The following is a 16,406-nucleotide window of genomic DNA, read 5'->3' on the forward strand; positions in this document are numbered from 1 at the left end:
TGGTTAATAATGTGGCTTCGGTCATGTTTTCGTTTGTTTTTTATCAAGTTACAGTTGTTCGTGAGCTTGAATTTAGTTTATATTAATTGATGTGACGTTACTTTTGTGCTTAGGGTTCGAATTTGTATGGATATTTGAATATATGTTATCTGTGTGCATATGTATGTAACGCAAGCTAGTTAATATGATTACGCTTATTTGTAATATTAAAGATGCGCTACGTGTTTTGAAGAAATGGCGTCCCGACAAATGGAGGTTCCGGGACGTCTTCACGTTGCGTGTCAAGCCTTAAGCCACCAGCTTTAAAAAATTGTGAAAACGGGGGGACGTGGACGTGAGAGTGTTGGGGGTCGTTTACTCTAGCAGGGTTATTTCTTCCTTGACTAAAAATTCAACAACTTCCTCATCAACTTCATCCGTTTCCAAATTATCCGTATCCACATCTGTAAAATTTAAATCTTTGATGAAGCATTTAAGTTGATTATTAACTAAGTGCAACTTACGCCCTCTGAGCATGACGCGACGGCTCTTTTGATCCTTCCATTCCGCAATGCGCTTGTTGCGATATTCCATGAAGGTCTCGCGCAGCTGCGATCGTTTCTCGAGCAGCTCCTTGGAGGCACGGGTCAAGCGAAGACGATCCTTCTGCTCAAATATAGGATAGTACTTCTTCAAGTTCTTCTTAATCTCCTTTTGCTTCTCCTCGCCAAGTAGCGTGGGTGGTCGCGGGCGCCAAAGGAACTGCACAAAGTTCTTCAAAATGGTGCGTTTGATTATGCGACCTTGAAAGGTGTACATATTGAAGCCTGTGTCCTCTTTGACTTTCCAGGATGAGACGCCAGTGACGACGTAACGACCAGTTGGATCCCATTCTACCTCCGATGCACGGAAATGATCCGGTGATGCGCTGATGATGTAATCATTGGTTGTATCAACAAATTCAAATGTGCCCATAGTCAGATTGGCCATAACTATGAATTGGCCACGTGGCGACCAAAACAGGTGAGTGCAGGACTTCTTCTCCAGGCGCTTAACCAGACTTGGCTTTACACCCTTGTTGACCTCGTAGAAACTAACATTGGAGGAGTTGGGCTCGCCATGTATAATGGAAAACTTGTTACCTATTGGCTCCCAGGCAAAAGCAAGAATTAGCTCACGTATCTCCACCGAATCAACGGGTATTTCCTTTTCGCGCATGTGGAATATTTCAAAATTGTAAAACATGCCCAGAAACTTTACGTCCAGCTCCTTCTTGTCCTTCTTAAGCTTGGAGTAGCGATCAACCTTAACACATAGATAATCGCCAGACTTTTGCCAATGTAGCTTACAGTCGGCTACATGGAACAGGTTCTTGTTGCGAATCTCCCGCTTCTTGGGAATCTCCATTAATGTGACACGTGCGGGTATTTGATTCTGTTCTTCCACCCAGTATGCAATTATATTGTCCGTTGGCGACCACGAGAAGCCGCGTATGCCCGAAATTTTGATGGACTTTAAGTCAAGCAAATAAAAGGATGGTGTCTCGTAGATGTGAACCGAGTTTTCACCCATACGAGCAACAAATTTGTCATCGTGCGACCAGCGGAACATTGACAAAACTGACATTCCATCGCCGACAAATGAACGTTTCTCAGCACCGGTACGTATGTCCCAAATGATAATCTTTTGCCCAGTTGGTGTTGGTCCATATGTAACTAAATAATTCTCACAAGGCGAGAATTCGACGAATTGGGTGCCCGGATGTGGAAACTTTTGAATTTTCTGGAAGCTGCTGCCACCCCAAATGGCGACTCCCGGCTTGTGGAAGGTAACCACGTAGGTGCCCAACGGTGACCACTTCACAAACGTGTCAGTAAAACGTTCACGTGTCTCCAATTCATTGGGCTCCGGAAGAGTGTTCTGCCAAAAGCCAACCTGCACGCAATTTGGTGCTGTCTCTGCCGCCACACAGTATTGATCGTAAGCATCAGGATCATTTATAAAATTATACAGATCACTCTGTACTTTAAAAGGTTGTACAGTTGGCGGCTCCCACTTCTCGGGTATATTTTCATACCTAGAAAGAAAATTAGTTATATATTTTTGCATATCTGTTTTTAATTTGTTATTTAAAAACTTACTTTTGGAAGTCTGTAAATAAATTAACAGCAAAAGTATAATTCTTGTCCAAACGATGGTTGTTTAGTTTCTTCACCGCATCCTCGGCCTGACTGGCGGTCTTATATTCCATGAATGCATAGCCTTTGGTTTTGCCCTCCTCATCCACTGGATAAACAACGTTGACGATTTCACCGCACTGAGAGAACAGCTTGTTGATAACCGATTTTAGTTTTTCGAGGCGGCTCGGCTCCACTTTCGGCATATTGTCAACTACAACGACGCTTTCGACACCATCGGCTTCGGATGGCCGTTGGGCTAGCATATCACCAAGCAAATCTGCAATGAAACGAACATTATTGCATTTCTCATATAAAATAACGCACACATTGAGGTTATGTTTGCTTTTTGCAATTGTCGGCGGTGGTTAGTAGCGCGTGTGCTGCGCTGGCAACAATCAAACTTACCCTCATCGCTGATGTTATCCACGAAATTGGGCGGATCATCGAAATTAGGCTCCTCATTGTAGTCGCTATCATTTGCGTCGGCTCCTGAATGCTCTTCACTTTTCTTTTTAGCCATTTTCAGCGTTTTATTTGCGAATTATATACGGCAGCCGATTTCCCGCAGTCATCAAACACACACACGCACATAAAAAAGGAAATGTTAATGCTAGATATGAGCGATATTTACTTTTACCTGCTACTTGTAACATGTATGTCAAAATACCGATACGTTTTTGTACCGCACTGAACATTAACAGTGAAAACATAATAAATATTTAATCGAAATCGAAAAAGTTGCTTTCAAGCAATTGTGGACATATGAAATACAGCAAATAAATAAATGTAATTATATTAATGCCATCCAAAAAAATTTAAACCGCCTATTTTAACTAAATTAATAAGATCAAAATAATAAATAAATAAATTGATAACTCAACATAAAGCGTTAGAAGTATAAATATCGATATACTTAACATTGATGTAATTTTACAGCATTTTAAGATGTCTTTGGAGCTTATATTTTACAACGCTTTTTGGACCATAAACTATAATGCATAGTCTTGCTGTTGGAGCTTTGGACCTCTGTAGTTTTACAAATTTATGTCGATAAGTTTTGGATTAAATTTGCGTCGCTGTTATTAACAGTTTGGAAAATGTGATGTTATTGTACAAGTTATGTTAAGTAACATATCTGTTTGGAAATTCATTCTTTTTTTTCCAAATGGAGAAGTTGTAGGTGTAAAATCTGCATAAAAGTAATAAAAATGAAGACAAAAAGGAAGCACTTAATTTAAGTGAACTGATTATAATCATAAAAAGTTTTATAATATAGCAAAGCGAAACGCAAATGCAAAGTTTCAATACCATACGCAGTTGCCACCTGAGATCAGAATTGCTTTTGTCTCCAAAGAGACAGGTTGTAAAAAGTGCGAAGAATAGAATAAATTGCCACAAATAATTGGTATAATGTGTGTGCCATTGCAAAAACGTGATAAACGGCATAAAATGCGAAAAGCTGTTATCCAATAGAGAAAAATTCCGATACACCACGTCTCCCTCCTTGCTCCGCACGCATCCGCGCCCGCACCTGCCACCTCCTTCACGGTCGTTATGTCTGTGCTAAGTCAAAAATCCAACATATACTAACCTAAATTCATAGTGCAAAAAAAGAAAGGAAAAGGAAAAAAGTAATAAAGTCAAATGAAATAAATAAATTGTTAACAATATAAGAAGCTATAAACTAAGTATTTGTTATGTTATTCCAAGTGATATACTTGAATGTGAATATAATATATGTATGTCAAAAGCTGCAGGATAGGCAATAAAAAATATATATATACATCTATGTATGTATTTATATATACTATGTGTATACATGGAGAAATCGCCCAAAAAATGTTCTACCTCACTTTCTGCGTGCCTGTGTGTGTGTTACCTTTTTTTGTATATGCGCAAGCGACGCTCTCATAGCAAGCAGCAAGTGAGAGTCTAAGAGAGCGAGTGCTCCACGCAAACCAAGACACAGGGAGAGAGAGAGAGAGAGCGAGATACCAAAGCGCCTGTAGCCTTGATAAAATATATGAATGAAATTTTCGTTTACAACGCAAAGTGGTTTTTTTCGTATTTTTCAAGCTCTGGCTAAGTATAAAAATGTAATGTCAAATGAATGCTGTCCTTTCCCATTTGCGTATTTAATTAAAATTAACATCAGTCAATAGGCGCAATAAATTTGTATACAACAGTTTTGTTGTTGTTTTAGCTGGGGCTGGTGCGCTCTCAATTTCAATACAGGCTCAGCCTTGCGTGCGCTCTCTTGCTCTTTTTGAGATGCCTGTTACATCTTTGTTGCTTGGAAAAATTCGGACATATATTTGCTCCATGAAGTTTTTCCACAGTGTTTGTCTACACGCCCACATAGAGTGTGCGAATGTGTGCGTGTGATTTCGCGAGTGTATTGAAAAACTAAAAGTCGCCCGTTCGTCGCCGTCTGCTGCTTTGTTGCCATTGCGAAAAGAAATCTCGTTAATTAATAATAAAACAATTTTCGCACTTGGTTAAATATAACGGTTTTTGTTCTTTACCCCCAGCTTAAATTGTGTCTAAGACTCAACGAGTTTTCAAACAGTTGCAAAGCAGCTCGAGTCGTCTTTCATATTGTGCCAAAAAGAAACAACAACAAAAAAGCAAACGAAACGAAAAGAAAACCAACGAAGCGCATCGCCAACAACAACAACAGCTACAACAACCAGTCAGCTGAAGCGACCAACATCCAAAATTCAAGTACTCCAGATATCTAAAGCCATATAAACGTCTTTTCGGCCCAAGTCAGCGTAACTGTAACCGTTACAGTTACACCTTTTGTTGTTGTTGGCATTTGTTTTTCGGAAGTTTGTGCAGCAGCAGGCTCTGAATGTCTTTATGCTTTAATCATGGTGTATTTTGCCACCAACAAGAACAACACCGACACTATTCGCTGCTATATTAGAATCTTTCTGATAACGAATCATGACAGAAGGACATGAAAGGTAAGTCGAAAGCCCAACGTAAATGCCGTATTTAAGTCATAATTTAAGCTGATAGCGTTGCCAGATCAATGGTAAGGCTAAGGCTGGCCTTATACGTCCATAAATTGCTCCCGCTCCCAATTGAATTTGAACAATTTGTGCCAATTTAACAACCGAAAAATACAATTTAATTGATCTAAAATACGAACAAACATTTCTGAATGAAATACGGCACTAGTCAAGCAAAAGAAGCATGTTAGGCATGAATGAAATGTGACTCATTTGTCTGGTCAATCCAAGATATCCGTATATCAGACACACATGTATAAACATGCAATATATATATATATATATATATATATATGTATGTATAGACAGGAATTCATATATATGTATTGTGTTTTGTGAACCGCCGTGTCAACGTCTCCGCATAGTCTGTCTGTCGCCACTTTTAATGAATGAAATGGCATGCCAGCAACTATCTTGTTTTTCTAATTGTTTTCTTGCTGTTTAAAGCGTAGCGCCCCATTGAAAATGATGTCACTCGCTGGTGCCCTGCGCGTTTGTTTGCTTCTTTATGTGCCGCATATTGAACAATTTACAACAAGCAGTGACACTGGCACAGTCACAGAGACAGATACCGAGACCGTTGAAGCCAATGGCTAGAGCTATAGCACTTTAGCTAGGCTATTTGCTATTTGCCATTTGCAATTTGAGTACCACCAACGTCTGCGCAACAGAAACAATAACAATACACACAATAACAGAACCAAGGTTCTTGTAGTTTCATTCATGCCTTGCGTCAACATTTGCTACTTGGAATGAATGTGATATCTACAAATGGTTTGCTGATATGTTTCGATTTGCATTTTGCATTGAATTTCCATACATTATACTACAAATATACAGTTCTCTATAAATACATATGTACATGTATGAATGCATGCACGTAAATTGTGTAGGTCTTTGTCAACTCGTTTTGGTATTTTTTATTTTATACTTCGACAAATTCAATTACAGTTCATTAATATTTACATGAATTTTCCAACACTGAGCACATGCCATTACAACAACAATAACTTGCCAATTGCAATAAGATAAAATGATGGCTTGCTAAACAGTTTTAAAGACTAGAAATACATATAATTGTATATATGTATGTTTGCAACTGTCGTACATATAATAACTTTATTTAACAAGTATATTTCTCTACTAGCATACATTCATACACATGCACACACATGTACGTACATATGCAGATCATAGAAAACTGCTTGGAACACTTGACGCAGCGACCAGCTCCCGTTACTTTGTGCACATACAGACACTGGGTGCCCGATTCTCTTTGTCTCGCTCACTCTCATTTTCTCAGTCATGCGCATGCGCTCTGTTTGGAGTTTGTCAATTGAGGATTTTGTTTCTGATTTGGGACTTTTAATTTTTGCTTGAGGCAGGCTTTGTCGTCTGTCTCCAATGGAGTTTTTGTGAATGTATGTATGTGTATGTGCATTGCCTCCGTTTGACTGTATGTACATATGTATATTAAAGCCTGTCTGTATGTTTTTGCTCTGCACACTTATGTATCTATCATAGAGCCTCCTCAAAAACATCGTTTTGTGTAAGTTATGAAAAGCTTTTTCCCAAATTTCCATTGCATTAATGCAGCAGTGCGCCAGTGGCAGCCCTGGTATGAGAAACTGCAATCAAAACGCGATTCATTCATGGCATAGCAGCCACATTAATATCCTTGGCCAGACATGCTGACGTGTGCGTCCTACCTTGAGTACGAAAATACATATACATATATACTAACATACATATATGTATATAAATATATAAATGCGCTTTGTCGGATTGCAAGCTGCTGTCGTTGGCACTAGCTAGTCCTTGACATAGCTATGACGTCGTTTTTCGTCTACTTTGGTAGACCCTGTCCATGTTCATTCTGTAAAATGCTTGTCAAATCTAGGACAAATGTATGTATACAGGCAGGCAAGCGAATAGAGTCAGCGGCGACTGGTTACAACTCCTCCCTGAAAGCTCTTTCATTGAGTAACTTTATGATTAAAACTCCACTTCAAACTTCTGCGCAGGTCGTGAGCTGCTTTGTTCGCTTGTTGGTCGAACCTGTTTTGTGTGAAGCTCCGTTTTGTTTTTTTTTTAAGAATGAAACTCAAAATGGAAGTTTCACAGGTTCTTAATTCAGATATTTTTGCTACCCTTAATACACACACTCTCGCACACGCACATGTATATGTTCTCTTGTGCATGCGGATATTATACATCAATGAATAACATTTCTTTGTGTGTGTATATATTTATTTTTATATGGAAATACCCTTAATTAATGCATATGCTCACAGGTTATACTTGCTCTGTTCGGTCCGAACGGTTAATTATAAATATATTTATAAAAAGATCAACAATCAAATCGATACGTTTCACTGTGCGTATAAACATATGAATACATCGATCGCACAATTTTTTAAATGCATAGATTAATTTTATTTAAAACCATCGATAACTCCAACCGATATCCTTAATCGATGTCAAGTTCGTACGTGTTATGAGAACTAGTCAAATGGTAACAACTTAAATTTCCTTTACATTTAAAAGTATAACCTACAGTTCGCTGCTTAATTTAGGGTGTTCCATAGTCGGCCAATATTGCGCACTTCTTAGATTATTGTGGCTCCGGCATGAGTAAGCGCGACACAGGTGTTGCTTATGGAGTCGGCAGGGCTGTCATGCTATGGCTTCGTTGGCCGAAAATTGAATTAGCCAAATTAGCGACACTTTTAGGTTATCGGCCGAGCGATATACATAGATGCGCGCCAATGTCACAGCCTATAGCAGTCAGTTGGGAGCAGCAGCAGCAGCAATGTCCACAGTTGCTTACCACAAACTAAGCTTGAAGCGCACGTTTAGCAGGTGTCTTATCGATAAGCATCGAACTAGCTAAATTTTTTAATATTAGTATCTAATATGGTTTTTGGTTTGTTGTAACTTCTTGCAGCGACTTCTTAGTTACAGTACGCGCACAGGTAATGACCAGAGACGAGAGCACCGAGGGCTGGCTACCGCTGGCTGGGGGTGGTCTGGCAAATGTTTCGATACGTAAACGTGCCAGATTATCCCCATTAACATCGGGTCATGACTACATCATCTATGGGCAAAGAATCTCTGATCAAAGTGTAAGTACAGACGACACTAGCTATGACCAAGTTCTGAAATGTTGATTCGATTTTTTCAACACATGCAGGTTATTTTAAGCTGTGTCATCAATCGTGATCTGAAGTATTACAAAGTAATGCCCACATTTCATCATTGGCGCGCCGGCAAACAGCGCAACGGATTAACATTTCAGACAGCAGCCGATGCGCGAGCCTTTGACAAAGGTGTCCTGCGCGCCTATAATGAACTAATTGATGGTATGTTTCTTTGCCCAACTATCTATGGATACTTCCCCAAAGCCCATTTAGCTGCATGTTGCTTAATGATCAAAAGAAAAAACACAATCAGTCTATTTTCTCTCCTCGCTTCTTTTACCTATGCATATACTATTTTAATTTATGTATCTTTATAACACACACACTCACACACACATAGAACCACGCACACACACACCTTGGCTAAATTACACTTCTCCTTTAGACGTTGCATTTAGAATTTTTCGCCTTCATTAACTAATACAAAATAAATGTTTTATGCTCTTTTTTAAAAACTTGCTACAAAATAATCAAAAAAAAAAAAATTAAACATTTTATTGGAATTGTGCAATTTGTTTCAAAATTAAAACAATCATTAAACAAAATTAAAAAATATATGATTTCAAAACAAAATTGGTAAGTGTTTAAGGAGGTTTCTTTTTTAAACGAGTGTGTGCGCTGCTTTTTTCACTTTTTTACTAAAAGTTCACTTTTAAAATTATTATTCCATAAATATTTAATATAAAATTTTATATATATTTATGAGAAGAGTTTAAAATTAATCATATATCTATATTAAGAATAAAATTTCCTGAATAACTCCAAAATCATTTCGTTGCACGAGGTCTGTTCAAAAAGTATTGCGAATATTTAGTATATGTAGGCTTTTCCAAAAGGACGCTATGATTGAGATTGGCATTGAAGTAACAGCTGAAAAAGATCACAAAAGTGTAAAGAAAACACAAAATTTGCAATACATTTCGAGCAGACCGGTTATTATGAGAACTGAACAGTTATATAGATGCATTTGATCAGTTTTCAACTATCGAATTTCCATTGAACACTAAAGAAAATTGCAGCGCAAACCAACTATATAGAAAATCTGTAGAATTATTCTTTAAAACTAGTTTACATCGATGAAAAACATTCAGTAAATGAAATTTTTGTGAACTACAATTGCTTAAACACACTCTCAATTAACTCTGTATATTATAAATGCTGTTCTTCAACAAAAATTGACAATGCTCTCTTAATGCTTCATATTTGATTTGCTTTGTGCCTTGTACTCGATTTAGCGTGTGCTTAGCTAACCTCTGTTTGATATAACTAATCAATTTCATTACATATATATGTGTAGGACTGGCCAAATCGAATCCCACTATAATATGCCCACCATTGACCAAATATGATTCGGTTGGTGAAGATGATGTATTCATGGTGAGTTGAAAATGTTTATCAAAAATTTATGAAAATCATTGCTAATTGCCCAAATACGCACTTTACAGACCCTGGACTTACCTGTGGAAAGCGAAAGTTTACAAAAGATACATTCAAGCCCCGAAGGCAGCGAAAAAAGTCACAGTAATGCAGCTGAAGTTCTTTTAAATTGTTTATTTGACGTTAACCAATTCATTTCTTGCAGAAAGCGTCAGCGAGCGCCATAAGGATAGTTACAGCAACAATTCCGATTCAGAGAAACTACCAGCGGCTACCATACACTACATATCGACGGATAAAACATCATCGGCTCCGGGCTCCGGCGGCGGCAACACTGCTGGCGGCTCAATGGATGGGCCGCCGCCGCCACCTCCACCTGCAGGTCAGATAGCGCCCAGCGAGAATTACTCGTATGTAACGCTGACGGCTGTACACCATGACTACAACTATCCGGTTGTGGAGCAGCCAGTTGGCGCACAGGTGCTGAATGCGCGACGCGAGTCAATCAGTGCTCTGAAGAAGCGCAATGCTTTGGAGGCGGCACAGGCGATGGCCGCTGCGCAGACGTCGGCGGCAGGTGGAGCCAATAAGCCGCTGCACAAACCCAACGTGTCGGATATACTCAAGAAGGAGACGCGCCTGCGTTGCCGCTACTGTCATGAGCTGTACAGCGAAGAGTTCAATAGGCGTGGCGCATGCGAGTATGCGCCAGATCCGTTTCGCAGCGGTTACGAGTGCATCTCGGGCATGGGCTGTGCACGCTGTATGATCTATCACTGTATGAGCGATGCCGAGGGTGAGACCGCACAGCATCCTTGTGATTGTAGCGTTAGCGAAGCGGGGTGCACCAAGCGCTGGTTGGGCCTGGCGCTGTTGTCCCTATTCGTTCCCTGCCTATGGTGCTATCCGCCGTTGCGTGCATGCCACTGGATGGGCATACAATGCGGCCTCTGCGGAGCTCGCCATAAACCACATGTCTGACATTTGGAGGCTAGATTGCAAGGACAGTACGATGACGACCCCAGCACCAGGCCCAGAAACCAACAGCAACCTCACTCTGACGAGAATACATATAAGAGCCAACTATTGCGACTCAAGCAGCGGCAGTCGCAGTTGCAACCGCAGCCTCAAAGGCATTTTTATAACTGGGAACTTTCCCATAGTCTGGGCGCGCCCCAGCAGCAGTCGCCGCAGCCGCTGTATTTGATGCAGCCGCGCAGCAACAAGGCAGCTCAGAACGATTATGGTAGGCTTTTATTTTGAAACTGACTAAATGACAACGAGAGATCAGTTGCTGTTATGTTCTGCTATTCTATCATTCTTTTCATTTGCCAGTTTGTTTGGGTTTTCATCGTTTTTATTATACACCACCATATGATTTGCCATAGATTATTGTATATAGTAGAGCAGGTAAACCACTTGCACTTACCATCTATGAATCCATTTGACATCCACACTTATCAGATTCAGCATTGAAATAATTGTAATTTATATTTAGAACTCTTACTTATTAATTATACTTTTGTAAAAACCGGGCTATTTGTTTTTTATATATGTATCTTTGCTTATATATATATGTGTGTATGTATGTATGTATATAAATGCATATTCGTATCATATAAATTGTAGTTGATTTTTAGTTCGTTAAGTTTTTGCTACTTACATTTTGTTTACAATTTGAAATTGGAGAACAGTATTAAAGCCAATGTCAGGCGTGAAGGATATATCTAGATGCCAATATAAACATTTTTGTGCGTAATTCCAATTCGTTTATAGTTTTAACGGAACGTTTTCCCCTCTCAATGAAATTATTACGCCGTAAAAATAATTTGCGCTAAATGCTGCAAAAATGGAAAAAAATTGAAATTAATGAAAATGTTGCGGGAAAAAAAGAGAAAACAAAATACAATAAAAACAAAAAGAAAGAGAAAAGCGTAAAACAAAACTAAAACTAAAATAAACAAAAAACAACAACACTTAATTAAGAACTACAAATTGTTTTTAAACCTTCAAAGCGAACAACGTCAACTTGCAGCAATTTGCGTTTTCAATTGTTCAACAAGAATTCAATTTATTCAAACACATTTCTTTTGAAAAACCTTAAAATATTTTGTTCCATTTAAAAAAGAATGTTTTTGACTCTTCTTAGGGCTCATGAAGATTCAAAATATTTCTTTTGCAAGCAAAAAACACACGATCCTGATTTCAAAACTTAATTTAATGCAATAAAAACACAAAAAAAAAAAATTAAAATGTTGTAATGAAAACACAAAATTGTTGCAGTTGTGCGGCTGAATCGCTTAAATAAACCTTTAAATAAAAACAATTTGTAATTTAACCCATGCAAGTGAGTAAATTAACTCATTTGATAAATGGGGCTTCAACAAAATACTTAAAAACAAAAAGCAAAAACTCATATATGCAGTTATATATATACATATATAAATGTGTATAAAACGTATTAAAGAATGCAAAAAGAAATGAAAAATGAATTACTTATGTGCAAAGAACCTAAGTAATTTTTGTGTATTAAAAATGAAATTAATAATAATAAAAAAGCATTAATTTATTTCTTACTATAAATGCATATTTATTCAAAAATAAGCAAAGGTTGTGCAAACACACATTAAAAAACAAAAAAAAAAAAACAAATGCAACAAAATATATTAAAAACAAAAACCTTTAAGTGGGCAATTGTTAGTAAAAATGCAAATGCTGTATCTAAAAAAAAAAAACAAAAACAAAAAACAAAATGAACAAAAGTTGTTTAGATCAAGTAAACCTACCACAAAAAGAAAAACAAAAACAAAAAAACTACAAAAAATAAAAAACTTTGAACAAAGAACAAACACTCAACAAAAAGTACAAAATGTTAAATATACATGTTTAATTTTAAATTACTTTTATTATTTAGTTAAAGCTACAATAATTTTTAACATGTAAAATGATCCACAAGCATGCCAACATACAAAACATACAAAAAACAAAAACAAAAACAAATATAAAGTATATATATTAAATGTATTTCAAATTTTAACTGTGCATAAATAAACAAAAAAAAAAAAACAAAAAACAAAAACATATTAACTTTCAATGCGCAACAAAAAAATGAAAGAAACGAAAACACAAAAAAACGGACAAACTAGAAGTCAGCAACAATAGTAAACATTTCGCTACATTATTTATTAACAAATTATCACAACAACAAAATAAATATTCTAGAGATTAATAGTTAATGGCAGCAATTTGTTGAACACCAAAAAAAGAAGCAAAATAACAAAAATTTTCAATCAATATTTTGGTTATTTACAGTACATGAAATGAAAACCACATAAATTTATGTATAAGTAGCCGCATATAAAAGATGGCATTAAAAAGTAAACAAAATAAATGATATATTTATTCATATAAATGTATTTGAAAATGTGAAAAAGAAAAATACAAACAAATAAAACACAATTTAATAAACAAAAACAAATTATTTTCTTATTGCAACTGTCTGGCAACGTCATGCATGTGTATGTAAATGTATGCATTTATGTTTTCCTATACTGGCACATGAATATGAAAAAGTAACATAATCTGTGCAAATAAAGATAGCTGTTTTCTGATATAGCGAGTTGTTTAACAGACGAATCAAAGCATCGGTGGTTCAGTGGTAGAATGCTCGCCTGCCACGCGGGCGGCCCGGGTTCGATTCCCGGCCGATGCAAACAAATTTTTTTCCTTAATAAAATTAATTTTGAATTTTTGATAAAGTAAGGCTTGTGTCAAGTTCATAATATATTTTATTTTATTTAAGGGTACTCTAATGCATTGTTGGCATGTCAGCCCGATTTATGTTCCCTGCGTTTTTTGCAATCTGTCTCAAACACTTAGGAGTTTTATATTTCCTGCTGTAATTATACGCGTCAAAGCTTAGTGTTACTATTCAACACACAAAAAAATAAATATTTTGATGAAAACACACGATAAACTGATTCGGTGAGATGGACCAAGTAATGAAAAAACATGAAGAATTAGGCCAGACCCAGGCACAACCAGCCAGTGGTGAGCTCACGTGCAGCGTGCACTTTGTCAAGTAAGTGCCATCACTAACCATACAATACATAGGTGGGAAACAACAAAAAAATGTAGCTCTCCTTTTCTTACACTCTCCACGAGCATAATCGCAATAGTTTAGTGCTAACGGGCCAGATAAACGTCTTATCTTTAGCTTTCCCTTAAATTACATTTTTGTTGTTTCTTGCTGCTGTCGATCTCTCATAAGCGTATCTCTATATTTAAAACGATTTTGAATTTGTCTAATGGAGAGCTCTGATTGAGCGCGCGCGAAAATTTAAATATTTGTCAGCGCAGAGGGATTTCGTGATATAGCAACTGCACGTTGGTATAATGAATCAGAGAGCGATATGTATATAGTGAGGCATATATTTACACATATTAATATAATATGAAAATAATAAGTCCCGGGCTCAGTCCGGGAAGCTCATCCGAAGATGAACTTGGTTCGGTGACAAAATTGGTCTCGAAAGCTGAAGACTTGGAGCTCGAACATGTTTTCAAACGGCAATCTGCAGATATTGCAAAGAATCGTTCCCTGTTTGAGTTCGGACATAACTTTGAAGATGTTCGTGATTGGATGAGCATCGAGCAACCAACAAAAATTCCCTTTAAGTCCGTTTTACGCTATATGGTGGAAAATCATTTGAAGACGACCGTCAAGATAGAGATCAATAAAATGTATTTCAATTGCCATTTGATTGTGCTACAGGCATACTCCAAGTACTTCATGGAACTCAATCCAATTCCGCTCGTTGTGACGCTGCCAGAGGAGAAGGTGTCACAAAAAGCTTTTATGCTTGTCTACAAGTGGATGCTCAGCGATAAGCCTAGCTTGGAGCGTAAAAACATTATTCCCGTGTTTGTGGCAGCTACTTATTTGAGAGTTAAGGACTTGCTGTTCCATTGCTGGAAGTATTTCGATGATAGAAACTGCTTTAACGAGGCCTCCGCTTGTGTCATGTATGTTGAATCGAAAAACAATTTGGCACTCGATGTTGTGCGCAATTTGATGCTCACGAGAATACAAAAGTTCCTGCTCACCTTTGTGGCAACAAGCGATTTTTTAGAAGTGCCACTGAAGCATCTTGTCTATCTTCTCTCGTCAAATGAAATCTGTGTAAACAGTGAAGTTGAGGTCAGTAGTTGAAATAATATAAGTTTTGTCATTATATTTAGCATCTTATTAGCAATACAGATACTTTTTATTATTGTACGCTGGCTTGGACACGATTGGCAGAGGCGAAAATCAAATGTGCAAAGCTTGATCAATTGCATTCGTTTCCCTTCGATGCCTCTTTGGTATTTGCTGTGTGTGCGACGCGTGGAGACTCATAATCTAGTCAGAGAGCTGCTCAATTCGTCCAATGTTGATGCTCTCATCAATCAGTCCATTTCACAGATTACTTCAAAGATGTACGAGCAAAAACAGGAGGGGTTTATTTTAGATTACGACAGCATCACTAAGAATTTGCAGCAGTCTCGATGTTGGATAGTGGATGAGGCGTGTCCGTATTATCACCACATCTGCTGTCCGCATACGCGCGACATCGATTTTAAGCGGTTTGAGTCTTATTTAACAACGTTGCAGCAACAGCCACCTGATTATTGGAGCAAAGTGGAGCTTTTGGATATAAAGAATCCGAGAAAATGTAAATGTATGCAATAACGGTAGATTTAAATAATCGGTGTAGCCAGCCGTTAGAAAACACAAGTTGTCATTCACATCGGTACGGAATTTTTTTACCAAAATAATAGTCTGGCAGCCCGCGAAACAGCTGTTTTGTTGACAAATTCATTTTTTTCAAGGTGTTGTTTACTTCGTTGTAATAAATAAAATGGAAAAACTTGAAGCGCTTAAAATTTCTTCAATGCGTCCGCGCAGTAATATACTGGATCGGCCACTATCAAAGGGCAAGTCCGAGGTCTCACACAGCATTGTAGCGTTGCTTTTTAGCGAGATTGTACAATACTCCCAGAGTCGAGTTTTCACAGTGCCAGAATTGCAAACAAGGTATTTAGGATTGGCATTTAGACTAATTGAATTGAAATAACGCAACGTCGTTTAGATTACATGATTTGGGTCAGGATGTGGGCACACGCATCATTGATTTATACTTTGTGCGCGAACGCAGCTCCAAACGTGAGACGAAGCTGACGCAAATGCTGCTCTTTGTGAAGACAACTGTATGGAAGAACTTGTTCGGCAAGGAGGCCGAGAAATTGGAACATGCCAACGACGACGAACGAACATACTACATTATTGAAAAGGAACCACTGGTGAACACATTCATAAGTGTGCCCAAAGACAAAAGCTCCCTGAATTGTGCCAACTTTACGGCTGGCATCGTAGAAGCGGTATTAACTCATTGCGGATTTGTAAGTTACACTCCTTAAATATAACTAGGATTTATATAAAACATGTTAACTCTTTCAGCCGTGCAAAGTAACAGCCCACTGGCATAAGGGCACCACATATATGGTCAAGTTTGAGGACTTTGTCATAGCGCGCGACAAGCAAATGGAGGAAAAATAGAATATTCTTAAATTAAATAAAAATAATTACTAATTACAAAGATAAATGTATGTTA

At 37.6% G+C, this 16,406-nt stretch overlaps 4 protein-coding genes and 1 non-coding gene across 9 annotated transcripts; 4 read left to right on the plus strand and 1 right to left on the minus strand.

Moving 5' to 3' along the window:
- Positions 1-36: 36 nt before the first annotated feature.
- Positions 37-2,767, minus strand: LOC111601267 (eukaryotic translation initiation factor 3 subunit B). Its single transcript, XM_023317774.2, has 4 exons — positions 2,565-2,767; positions 2,121-2,436; positions 504-2,056; positions 37-443 (listed from the first exon to the last, which is right to left on the minus strand). Exons 1-4 carry the CDS (start codon positions 2,677-2,679, stop codon positions 355-357), a joined length of 2,073 nt encoding a protein of 690 aa, XP_023173542.1. The 5' UTR covers positions 2,680-2,767; the 3' UTR covers positions 37-354.
- A 608-nt stretch (positions 2,768-3,375) lies between these two features.
- Positions 3,376-11,284, plus strand: LOC111601237 (sprouty-related, EVH1 domain-containing protein 1). Of its 3 annotated transcripts, XM_023317734.2 has the most exons (7): positions 3,376-3,790; positions 4,691-5,128; positions 8,124-8,301; positions 8,370-8,538; positions 9,674-9,753; positions 9,822-9,897; positions 9,959-11,284. In XM_023317734.2, the coding sequence occupies exons 2-7, from the start codon at positions 5,109-5,111 to the stop codon at positions 10,732-10,734; spliced, it is 1,299 nt and encodes a 432-aa protein (XP_023173502.2). In that variant the 5' UTR covers positions 3,376-3,790; positions 4,691-5,108; the 3' UTR covers positions 10,735-11,284. The 3 variants fall into 3 exon arrangements, with proteins under 3 accessions (XP_023173502.2, XP_023173503.2, XP_023173501.2); XM_023317735.2 differs by lacking the exons at positions 3,376-3,790; positions 4,691-5,128 and adding an exon at positions 7,641-7,691; XM_023317733.2 differs by lacking the exons at positions 3,376-3,790; positions 4,691-5,128 and adding an exon at positions 7,762-8,038.
- Positions 11,285-13,394: 2,110 nt separating this feature from the next.
- Trnag-gcc lies at positions 13,395-13,465 on the plus strand. The gene has a single exon. It is a non-coding gene; the product is annotated as a tRNA-Gly (tRNA).
- Positions 13,466-13,641: 176 nt separating this feature from the next.
- LOC111601203 (kelch-like protein 4) lies at positions 13,642-15,502 on the plus strand. 3 transcript variants are annotated; one of them, XM_023317695.2, is made up of 3 exons: positions 13,642-13,834; positions 14,221-14,953; positions 15,006-15,157. In XM_023317695.2, exons 1-3 carry the CDS (start codon positions 13,743-13,745, stop codon positions 15,081-15,083), a joined length of 903 nt encoding a protein of 300 aa, XP_023173463.2. In that variant the 5' UTR covers positions 13,642-13,742; the 3' UTR covers positions 15,084-15,157. The 3 variants fall into 3 exon arrangements, with proteins under 3 accessions (XP_023173463.2, XP_023173461.2, XP_023173462.2); XM_023317693.2 differs by having other exon boundaries at positions 13,644-13,834; positions 15,014-15,502; XM_023317694.2 differs by having other exon boundaries at positions 13,644-13,834; positions 14,233-14,953; positions 15,014-15,502.
- Positions 15,503-15,632: 130 nt separating this feature from the next.
- LOC111601205 (trafficking protein particle complex subunit 5) lies at positions 15,633-16,386 on the plus strand. Its single transcript, XM_023317696.2, has 3 exons — positions 15,633-15,829; positions 15,885-16,194; positions 16,253-16,386. Exons 1-3 carry the CDS (start codon positions 15,654-15,656, stop codon positions 16,349-16,351), a joined length of 585 nt encoding a protein of 194 aa, XP_023173464.1. The 5' UTR covers positions 15,633-15,653; the 3' UTR covers positions 16,352-16,386.
- The last annotated feature ends 20 nt before the right edge of the window (positions 16,387-16,406 follow it).

Source organism: Drosophila hydei, unplaced genomic scaffold (genome assembly GCF_003285905.1).
Source record: "Drosophila hydei strain 15085-1641.00,03,60 unplaced genomic scaffold, DhydRS2 tig00000060-arrow-pilon, whole genome shotgun sequence".
Classification (NCBI taxonomy): domain Eukaryota; kingdom Metazoa; phylum Arthropoda; class Insecta; order Diptera; family Drosophilidae; genus Drosophila; species Drosophila hydei.

Bases quoted from the DNA above. Each gene is read 5' to 3' on its own strand.
- LOC111601267 (XM_023317774.2), bottom strand. From the start codon at position 2,679: ATGGCTAAAAAGAAAAGTGAAGAGCATTCAGGAGCCGACGCAAATGAT. The intron at 2,437-2,564 runs GTAAGTTTGATT...GTTTCATTGCAG, and splicing joins GGATAACATCAGCGATGAGG to ATTTGCTTGGTGATATGCTA. The intron at 444-503 runs GTAAGTTGCACT...TAAATTTTACAG, and splicing joins TCGCGTCATGCTCAGAGGGC to ATGTGGATACGGATAATTTG.
- LOC111601237 (XM_023317733.2), top strand. From the start codon at position 7,935: ATGCGCGCCAATGTCACAGCCTATAGCAGTCAGTTGGGAGCAGCAGCA. The intron at 8,039-8,123 runs GTGTCTTATCGA...AACTTCTTGCAG, and splicing joins TTGAAGCGCACGTTTAGCAG to CGACTTCTTAGTTACAGTAC. The intron at 9,754-9,821 runs GTGAGTTGAAAA...CGCACTTTACAG, and splicing joins GTGAAGATGATGTATTCATG to ACCCTGGACTTACCTGTGGA.
- LOC111601203 (XM_023317693.2), top strand. From the start codon at position 13,743: ATGGACCAAGTAATGAAAAAACATGAAGAATTAGGCCAGACCCAGGCA. The intron at 13,835-14,220 runs GTAAGTGCCATC...GAAAATAATAAG, and splicing joins TGCAGCGTGCACTTTGTCAA to TCCCGGGCTCAGTCCGGGAA. The intron at 14,954-15,013 runs GTCAGTAGTTGA...TTAGCAATACAG, and splicing joins GTGTAAACAGTGAAGTTGAG to ATACTTTTTATTATTGTACG.
- LOC111601205 (XM_023317696.2), top strand. From the start codon at position 15,654: ATGGAAAAACTTGAAGCGCTTAAAATTTCTTCAATGCGTCCGCGCAGT. The intron at 15,830-15,884 runs GTATTTAGGATT...AACGTCGTTTAG, and splicing joins GTGCCAGAATTGCAAACAAG to ATTACATGATTTGGGTCAGG. The intron at 16,195-16,252 runs GTAAGTTACACT...TAACTCTTTCAG, and splicing joins TATTAACTCATTGCGGATTT to CCGTGCAAAGTAACAGCCCA.